At 39.6% G+C, this 10,202-nt stretch overlaps 1 protein-coding gene and 1 long non-coding RNA gene across 2 annotated transcripts; one reads left to right on the top strand and one right to left on the bottom strand.

Annotated features, from left to right (window-relative positions):
- Positions 1-243: 243 nt before the first annotated feature.
- On the bottom strand, positions 244-3,810 carry LOC125000339. Its single transcript, XR_007111318.1, has 3 exons — positions 3,783-3,810; positions 1,301-1,445; positions 244-751 (listed from the first exon to the last, which is right to left on the bottom strand). It is a non-coding gene; the product is annotated as an uncharacterized LOC125000339 (long non-coding RNA).
- A 224-nt stretch (positions 3,811-4,034) lies between these two features.
- Positions 4,035-9,809, top strand: mrps33 (mitochondrial ribosomal protein S33). Its single transcript, XM_047575835.1, has 5 exons — positions 4,035-4,211; positions 4,319-4,368; positions 4,448-4,482; positions 7,535-7,751; positions 9,172-9,809. Exons 2-5 carry the CDS (start codon positions 4,319-4,321, stop codon positions 9,275-9,277), a joined length of 408 nt encoding a protein of 135 aa, XP_047431791.1. The 5' UTR covers positions 4,035-4,211; the 3' UTR covers positions 9,278-9,809.
- The last annotated feature ends 393 nt before the right edge of the window (positions 9,810-10,202 follow it).

Here is a 10,202-nt window from a genome sequence, read left to right as displayed (position 1 = left end):
GACAGAAGATATTTCTGGTGGGTTAAATTGAACTTTACCTATACTTTTATTAACTTCTAACTTAATATAATTCATATAACCTACATAAATGGGTTTAATGTTTATTTTATTCTTTGACATTTATTAACAAAGTCAAGGAACAGTTTTTACTCACTAAATTAAGCTAACATTCTCTAGCTAACTGTAACTATAAGCCCTTTGAACTTCACAATTTAATGTGTGGTGGTTCAGGGTGTAGTCATCATTTTTCTTTACTTCTCATTTTCTATTGCACATGATCACATACTTATCTTTAAACTTTAATATAGCGCAAACAGCAGTGGCAAACAAACATTACAGGTCACAGTAGCTAGTGCTAGCTATCATATTACATTTGTCATATCATTTCACTAGAATTGGGTTCACACGGAGAAGCAATGATCAATAAAAACACTGGAGTGGATGAGGAGGAGCATGGTTCCTGTGGTAGTAGGATCCAACAGATCCCAGGAACTGGAGCACAACTGAGACAGCAGCCTGTCACTGTGTTGTGACAGGTGGACATTGTTCAAAATTGTCTGGAGTTTGTTCAACTTCCTTGCATCTGCCACTGATGTCAGGGACTCCAACTCTGTCTCTACTACAGAGCCCATCTTCTATATCAGTTTGTCCAGGGCGAAGTGTCCTTCTTCTTAGTTGTGCTTCCCCAGCACACCACATCATAGAAGAGGGCACTGGCAATGATAGTCTGGTAGAACATGTCAGGTAGATTCTGAGGAGACAGAGATGGCTATTTGTAAAAGTCCATGTTGCGGCTTCTCTTCAAAGCTTTCAGAAGCTGCTAGCAGGTCAATACCGCACAGTCAAACACAAAAAACTGTCGCAGATCCAGCATCACTTCATAGATGCAGTTTATTAAAAACAAAAAAAAACAAACAAAAGAAAAACACAAAAAGGCATTGAAAATCTTTTATATATTTCTGTGATCTGCCTTTTGCAGCTTCCGACTGTGACCAGTCTCTGCACTAATCTCCCCAGGTGTCCCAAATCACTTCTTAAATCATTGCAGGCAGCAGCTCTGACCCAAAATAAGAGGGGAAACAAACAATCAACAAAATTATCAGTCTATAATACATAGGCCACAATACAAACAAAACTAACAAAAATTCTGCTCTCATAAACCAATTCATATAAACGTCTGTTTTCAAATAAAGTTATAAAAAAAATGAAGTATAGATTAACCAACATTAATTTTAGCCTCAACAGTTGATGCTAGCCGACTATTCCAGTTTGTGATCCAGCTGTAAACCCAGGTACTTACAGGTCCGCTGCTGATGATAGTCCCAGACATGCAGTTCCCCAACCTGACATTCTGAGGTCTCCCAGTGAGATAGTACGCTATCAAGGAACTGAGGTATGTCCACTCCCATCTCTTAGTTTCTCAGTAACTCAGACTTCATGGAGGCCTGGAAGGTTGCATACAGAGAGACAGAAATAGATTACAGTTTTGGATGCAAATTTAAGAATAGTGTATGCCAATGTAGAACAATGACAAAACTGTATTTCATTATTCACTCTGAAAACTATACCTTTCTGAAAGTAGCCTGCTGAGTCAAAGTGTCATAAAGGATCTTTATTATCATCCAATATTCTCTCCAGGCAACAATCAAAACTAGTCCCTCTTACAAGAGTGCCACAGCCATGGATTTCCTGAAATGGCATCACTGAAGTCAGTTCCCTAATTTTATTTAAATAGAAAATGTCTGACAAGTGAAGTTTGGCCTTATATTTTTGAACACTTTTTTTTTTATCTAAATGAGGAAGATCATTTCGGTAAATAATTCATATTTATTGCAGGTAACAGGTTAGCAGCTAACGGTTGTTAGTTCTAATGACAACGGTGTCATAGAGCTGGATGTCACAAAGTGAAAGTAGATACGGACACGGAAAGTGACAGAATGACTGTGACTCTGAAGCACATGGATGAGGGAATGACTGGCTGGGATAATAAGATGGAGATAGTGATGTGCCAGCTGAGGAAAGACTGATTTTGAATGGAAGAGATAAGAAAATAGAGCGACAACCCAAATTCACCGGATAGGAGCAAATCGTGAGAGGACACCTCTTCCTGAACTAAACTTTTGCACAAGCATTTAAGCTGTAAACTAAAACATTTTCAAATCAGCAATATGATGAATCAAGTGGAGACTCTCAGCTCTAGGAAATATTGTCCATTTTCAGAGACTCAAATATATTTGAACAAATTAACCTAATTGCAAATAATGTGTTCATTTTTAATACTTTGTTGAGAATCCTTTGCAGGTTTTGACAGCCTGACGCCTGGAACCCATGGACATCACAGTTTGTGATGCTTTGCCAGGCCTTTACCGCAGCTGTCTTTGATAGTTTATTGTCATTCTGTCTTTAGTTTTTCCTTCATCAAGGAATATGCAATATTGATGATGCTGAGATCATGTCATCACATGATGACTCGGTGACTAAAGAATATCACACTTAGTAGCCTTCATGGTTGCTCTCAGGAAACATTTCATGCATGATCATTTTCTTACTTTTTTCTGATATTTGTTCTTTCTCCATTCCACATCAGAGTTGCAGTTGTGCCAGTTATAAATAGCCCATCCATCAGTGCAGATGGAAAGTATTTTTTCCCGTTTTGCTAGGTTGAATTTTCATAGGGTGGCTCTGTGGTTAGCACTGATGCATCCAAGCGAGAAGGTTGGGGTTCGAGTCCAGCTCGGGCCTTTCTGGGTGTATTTTGTATGTTCTCCCTGTGGTTGCGTGGATTTTCTCCGGGTACTCCAGTTTCCTCCCACCTCCAAAGACATGCTTATGAAAGCAAATGAACCAGGTGTGGGATTTGCAGAAGGTACAGGTGTCTTACATCACACTAGTGGAGCTACAGCGGGTGTATCTGCCACTAAAGATTGTGCAATGACTCTATCTTTGAAGTCCCTTGTGTCATGATCCGAGGCAAAACTCCTTTAGAAGTCCTGTCCAACTGGAGAACCGACCAGCAGACCAGTGGTCAGCTACTAACTAGCCTTGCCTAGGTAAGAAATTATGGGAATGTGACCACACTCCAGCCAAATATTTCTTCCTTCTGCCTATAACAGAAATAAGATACAACCAGACACCAGCTACGTATCCTAGTCCACAGCATGATGTAATGAGAAGTGGTGGGACATGTGACTATCCTTCAAACAATCTCGCTCCCTTCTGCTAGGATCAGAAATAAAACACTATCAGACACCAGCTAATAAGCCTAGTCACAGAAGTAAACCACTAGAGAACACCAGCTAAATAGCCTAGTCACTAGCAGTAGGTAAGTGATAATGGGAATGTGACCACACCCCAACCAAACACCTCCTCCTTCTGCCTATATGAGAAATAAGAAACAACCAGACACCAGCTACATAACCTAGTCCACAGCCGGAGGTGGTTTTAGGAATAACACACAAAAGCCTAGCCAACAACAGTAGGCAGTGTGCGGCACATCATTGGGGTTTTCAAGTGAGCACCTCACTTCACCGATGTTTAGTTAAGTTAGGCCCACGACACCTCAAGAAGGCTTAACAGTGAACTCCAGCATCCCGGAACCACCCCCCTCAGTACAGCCACCACTCCACTATGTGCCTATCAATCTATCAATTACAGGTACACAAAACTTTTTGAGTGTTCTGCATTCTCATTCTCAACTGGTGTGGACCCCTTAACCACCCCTTAACGACAAGATGTGTCGCAAATCAAAGAAAATTTGATATATATATATATATAAAACTCACGGTTTGATAAGCGGAACTTCAAATGAACCATGCTAAACCCACGGATTATTAAGAGCAACGGACTTCCGGTCAGAGCTTTGATAATAAAATGTATATCAGACTGCGTCAACAGGCTGCCTGCGATACCTTTAGTGAGAAGCAGTGGATGAATTTCAATAAGATTTATAAACCATGTAAGACAATGTAAATAAAATATTTACGTTATAATTAAACAGGAAGTGAAAACAATTGGCCAATCAGCTCCACGGAATTTGTGTCATGCGCACTAGAGCCTGTTACAGCAGTAGTGCCCGTGAAGGTTAACAGTGAGGAAAACGTGGGAACTATTTACTGAACTGTAGTCATCATTCAGTCCATTAAGTTTTATTAACCACTGCAGAGTGTTTCAGCAAACAGAAGTGTGGTGTAACACATTGGTTTCAGACCCAGGTAAGACACAATGTTATTACTATTGCGTACCGTTGGTCAGCGTAGGTGCGCACAATATACGATTCTGTTACTGTATATTGTGTTTGCATATTATTGTCTGCTTTCAGATGTGCCCGTTTTCACCCCGACAACGAGAGAAGTTCATATCATATGAACGGTATTCACAACCTCGTAACAGAAAATGTTCAAATGAGGTACAAAATTTAAAGCCGTGACGTGTTTGATGACGTTTTCAGAGATTACGGAAGTGGGTGGAACGTTAATCTTTCAAGTGAGTTGTATTTCATAGTTCTAGAATCTGTATTAGTTAAATACTAATGTTCCCGACGGCCTATTATCTTTTTACCTGCTATCCTACATTGAGCTATCCGGTTGCTAGCTGTTAGCCTCCAGCTGCAGCCTTGCAGTAGTCTTCTCATAAGTTAGATCGAAGCTACAATTATGATGCCAACAATGGTGTGTACAGGCCTTCCCATGACATGCACACAAGGGGTGTAGATCGATGCGAAGGCAGCAGTTCATTAATTAGTACATTACCAAAAAACATTTACTCATTAAGTATACCGATCAGGCATAACATTAAGACCATTGACAGGAGAAGGAAATAACACAGGCCATATTGGGACAATTCATTGTTCTGCTGGGAAGCCTTTAGACCTGCCATTCGTGTGGATGTTGCTTAGACGTGTACCACCCACCTAGACCAGACCAGACACCCCCACCCCATAGCAATGACACTCCTTGATGGCAGCAGTAGCCATCCCCAGTTGAAAGCAGTCCTAAACAAAACCTTAACCCTGATCCACAGATGCCTCCTGTATTCCAGGTATAATTGCAAGGCTATTCTGTGCAGTGCAAACAGGTCATCAGAATTGAGCCAAATGAAAGTACCTACTTTCCCAGTAACTGTTTGTAAACTCTACTGTCTACTTACCAATTACCAAAAGACAAGGTTTAGATATAACCAATAATGTACCATAGTCAAATCTCTCATGCTAGATAACTCTGTGATTTTCTCTGTGGTGAAACCTTTTTAAGCTTCACCTAAACTATTAACTTAATCTGTTTTATATAGTAAGAAAGACATTGTATTATGCTTATACATTAATATATAATATACTCACCACCCACTTTATTATGTACAACTCGCTAGGAAAAGGTTGGACTCCCTTTTGCCTTTAGAACTGCCTTAATCCTTGGTGTCATACTTTCAGTAAGGTGTTGGAAACATTCCTCAGAGATTTTGGTCTATATTAACATGATAGCATCACAGTTTGTCAGCTGCACATCTGTGATGAGAATCTCCCGTTTCAGCACATCCCAAAGGTTCCTCTATTGGATGGAGATATAGTGACTGTAGAAGCCATGGGAGTACAGTAAACTCATTATCATGTTCCAGAAACCAGTTTGAGATTATATGAGCTTTGTGACATGGTGTATTAACCTGCTGGAAGTAGCCATCAGGAGATGGTACACTGTGGTCACAAAGGGATGGACATGGTCAGTAACAATACTCAGACTGTGGCATTTAAACTATGCTCAATTTGTGCCAAGAAAATATCCCCCACACCATTACACCACCACCAGTCTGAACCTTTGATCCATGCTTTCTTGTTGTTTATGCCAAATTCTGACCCTGCCATCCGAATGTCACAGCTGAAATTGAGACTTGTCAGACCAGGCGATGTTTTTCCACTCTTCTGTTGTTCAATTTTGGTGAGCCTGTGTGAACTGTAGTTTCAGTTTCCTGTTCTAAGTTGACAGGAGTGGCGCTCAGTGTGGTCTTCTGCTGCTGTAGCCCATCTTCTTCAAAGTTGGATGTGTTCTTGGATGTGTGTGCATTCAAAGATGGTATTCCACATTCCTTGGTTGTAACAAGTGGTTATTTGAGTTACTGTTGCCTTTTTATCATCTCCAACCAGTCTGCCCATTCCCCTCTGACCTCTCACATCAACAAGGCATTGTTGTCCACACAACTGCAGCTCACTGGATATTTTCTCTTCTTCGGACCATTCTCTGTAAACCCTAGAGACGGTTATGCATGAAAATCCCAGTAGATCAGAAGTTTCTGAAATACTCAGAGCAGCCCGTCTGGCACCAACAACCATACCACGTTCAAAGTCACTTAAATTCCCTTTCTTCCCCATTGATGCTTAGTTTGAACTTCAGCAAGTTGTCTTGATCTCCTCTACATGCCTAAATGCATTGAATTACAGCCATGTGATTGGCTGATTAGCTATTTGTGTTAACAAGCAATTGAACAGGTGTACCTAATAATGTGGCAAGTGAGTGTATATCTAGGGGTTGTGTGAACCCCTAGATTAATGACGTCCACTGAAAATGACTTGGGTTATATTAATGAAACAGGTACTCTGCAAGGGTTAGACCTGTAAGTTTGAGCTACTTTGACTTAATTAAAATACAAACATATAAAGATGCTGTTTAAGAGGTATCTTAAGAGGTGCTGATGTAAATCCACAAAAAAAGAGATATTAGACTTGCCATGAATAGGATGAACCATAAACAAGCCTGTTCATTCCCTTGTCCCACTTTTTCAAAGTTACTGAAGGGTTCGGATGCACAAAACCTTGTGCCTCACAGGACCTGTGTCTGGGTGAAAATGTCGCACTTGAACACATTGCAAAGTCTACAGGCAACGGTGGAAGTAACTCACAGTAGTAAAAGGGAAACAGGAAGCTCTCAGATTAGAGAGACAGTTACGCCTGTCAACAGAGTTGACTTCTGCTGAATCATGGTTACTGTTTGGTCTACATTTGTTTAATTCCAAATGGCCATGTCATGTGTACCTCATCACTTGCTTATGTGCCCACTTCCAGTTCCCTAACGAACTCATTCGCTGAGCTGAACAGCCAATCAGAGTGATCTTTCTTGCTGATGGGCTCTACTGTCAAATTAACACGATCAGTCGGCTCAGCAGCTTCTACTAAAGAACAGTTTAACTTTTATAACAATCACAAATCAGTGGCAATATTTAATCACAAATATTAAATATCGCCACTGGTTGAAGTCTCCTTGAAGTCTATGCCGTACAATGCTGTCTGGAAGTCCTAATGTAGACGATCGTAGACACTTTCATTCCAGAGGTAGCATATTGCTCCATTGGTACCAGGAAACACTAGAGATGCTTGCGATATATATTTTTTTCTCTTATTGGTGTGTTTATTGTCTGAAAGGAAAAAATATTTAAGAAATGAATGCTATAACATACAAATATGCAAAACCATACTAATCTTTCCATGTTCAGTCATGTCCCACACATGTGATTATGAACTTGTGTTCTTCCTGTCTCCTCTGCTTATCAGCCATGGCCGGTCTGTCCAGCTATGCATTACGGATGGCCAGACTGAGTGGCCAAATCTTTGGAGAAGTCGTGCGTCCGACAGACTCTAAATCTATGAAGGTTGTCCGGCTGTTCCAGGAGCCTCCCTTGGCCAAAAAGAAAGAGGTTTATGATTGGTATCCACAACATAAGATTTACTATGCCATGACCCAGAAGCTCAGGTTCATGGGACTCTTCAGGTACTGTTAAAATGATCCTGTAATGTTGATGCAGGTTTCTTGTGACTAAAATTTAGTCTAAAAATTATTTTTTTTGTCTTTTAAACCCCATCCTATACATTTGCACATAGTAACAACATTGTAAGTTCAGGACTGCAGATATCGAGACAAAATTTAATTTGTGCGTGGTCAACATTAAAGAAAAATAAATCAGTCGTCAGCCATTCATTACTTCGACTATGCAAACATTTGCCAAATTTCCTAAACTTGAGCTGAGGCTGGTCTGTGACATGAAAATTAGTGTCATGCTCTTTTCAATTACAAGTCTTAGCAAAGACCACCCTATTCACACAAGGTTAATATTCCCTGGGAACCTCTGGTAATTTGTAGTAATTTTGGATGCCTATAATCATGATTTCCTGCCATGCCTGTACATTTTCAAGTAAAAATTACACAACAAACTACAAACATATTTCTCCAAACACACTTTCTCACTGGCGAATTAGGGCTGCTGCAGCAGGCTGTTGCTATACAGCATTGAGACCCATCTATAGTAAAAGCAAGCTCAAAACCATCTGAAAAGTGAAGTGAAATCTTACAGGATGATGAGATGGATGATATGCAATGATGGAGACGGTTACAGCATCAGCACAATGCACTGGTGCACCAGATTTTCAATGATATTATTTGTTCATCCATTCTGACCACCTGCTGTTGCGTGTATGGTGTACCTGCTAAAGTGAGAAAAGAAAAATAGCATAGTTAATGGTCAGAAAACTTCGGAGCAAATATACGGTGCATACTGATATAAAACAAAGGGAATTAGAAATAAAGGCCTGATAAAAGCCTGCCTCCAATAATGACCGGGTGTTATGAGCGGCTGAGTAAATAAAGTCCCCGGCCACTATTAGAGGAAGTACGATATGCTTGCCAGACTTTTTGTATTTTAACTGCATTTACTTTTATGAAACCAGATAGATAACAATTCTCTCTGCTATGGGCCCTATCATCAGTGCTCGTTGGCATTATGGAATCAAAACGACAGGAACAATGAAAAAATAGAACACAGTAGAATCATAGTTACTTTTATCTGTTAGTATAACTGATACTGTAAACAGGAAGCTTAATTTAAATGTTGTGTATAGCTCCCCCATATGTTAGCCTTGAATCTCAACCTTTCCACCAATTGGTCAGTTCAGTATAATGTACATTCCCACATCAATTCAACTTGTACAAAGGTCAAGCCATACTCATTATTCCATTGTTCTTTTTTCATGTGGTTACCTTTCTACTTTACTTTGTAAATCTCAACAGTTCTACAGATGTCCCCCTTGCCTGCTACTAGTACATAGTCGTATCAAGGATTTAACACAGAGAATCTACACATGAAGCTCAGTAAGCATGGTTTATATTTCGATAAAGTATTTTCATCCTTTTCCAGAGATGAGCACGAAGACTTCAAAGAGGAGATGCATCGCCTCCGGAAACTAAGAGGAAAAGGAAAACCAAAGAAAGGCGAGGGAAAAAGAGCAGCCAAGAAGAAATGAACTTCAACTTTTCCACTCCTCTGATGTTACACAGAACATTTCTTTTTATTGAGGAAGGCAGCATTGGTCTGTGTATAAACACTGTGGGGAGGACAAATCCTGGAAATATTTAATTGGCTTAATCAGGATTGTCCATTTGCTTCATCTGAAGTTTGTTTTTCTGCTGGAAAGGATACCTTAGATAAGCATCAAACATAAATGCTCATGTCTGTGTATGTTTTATTAAACTGAATTCCATCCATTAATTGCCATATTGGCTCTATGTCATGAAGACCCAGTAAAATGCTAATATGGACTTTTCAGTTACCACAAAAAAAGCAGATCATTATCCTCATTTGTGATGAAAGAAAAAAAAAAACAACAACAAAAGAAACCTATGGTCATGTACTGAAAAGAATTGTGGAGTAATGTTGCTATGTTCCAACAATGCTTTTGTTCGTTCGTGTCAGTTCAGCTGGTGTTAGCTTGACTGAATGGTATGGAAAGCTATGTAAAGAAATGAACACCCTGTTAATAAAATCTAAATGATGAATGTGTAGACTGTTGCTATTCAAAATATGGGCAAAGACAAACTGTAGTAAAACCACAAGATGTTACACATGTCGGTAAAGAGTTTTACTGTATATGGTTTCCTGTTCTGTCCACTTTGGGATAGCCATACTTTTGGTAACAGTTTCACAGTGCGACACTTCTCATATATGGAAACCTGTAGCAGCAAAAATGTTTTACCTTATTGCAAACTTTTTTTTTTTTTTTTGCAATATTGTGAATGTCATTGGAGTGACTCTTGACCAATAGAAGATAGAAGAAGAGCTGCCACAAAGCTGAGAGAATACCAAGAGTGCGGAAAGCAGAAAGTGGCTACTTTGAAGAATCCGAAATATAAAACACATTCTTGTCTCTTTAACACTTTTTAATTCTTTAT

Source organism: Mugil cephalus, chromosome 22 (assembly GCF_022458985.1).
Source record: "Mugil cephalus isolate CIBA_MC_2020 chromosome 22, CIBA_Mcephalus_1.1, whole genome shotgun sequence".
Taxonomy (NCBI): Eukaryota; Metazoa; Chordata; class Actinopteri; order Mugiliformes; family Mugilidae; genus Mugil; species Mugil cephalus.
Note: the sequence above shows the minus strand (reverse complement) of the source record. Positions and strands in the feature narration are given on the sequence as shown.

Coding starts and splice junctions, on each gene's coding strand:
- mrps33 (XM_047575835.1), top strand. CDS start 4,319: ATGTGCCCGTTTTCACCCCGACAACGAGAGAAGTTCATATCATATGAA. Junction 4,369..4,447: donor AAGTTCATATCATATGAACG/GTATTCACAACC, acceptor TGACGTTTTCAG/AGATTACGGAAGTGGGTGGA. Junction 4,483..7,534: donor GTGGAACGTTAATCTTTCAA/GTGAGTTGTATT, acceptor TCTGCTTATCAG/CCATGGCCGGTCTGTCCAGC.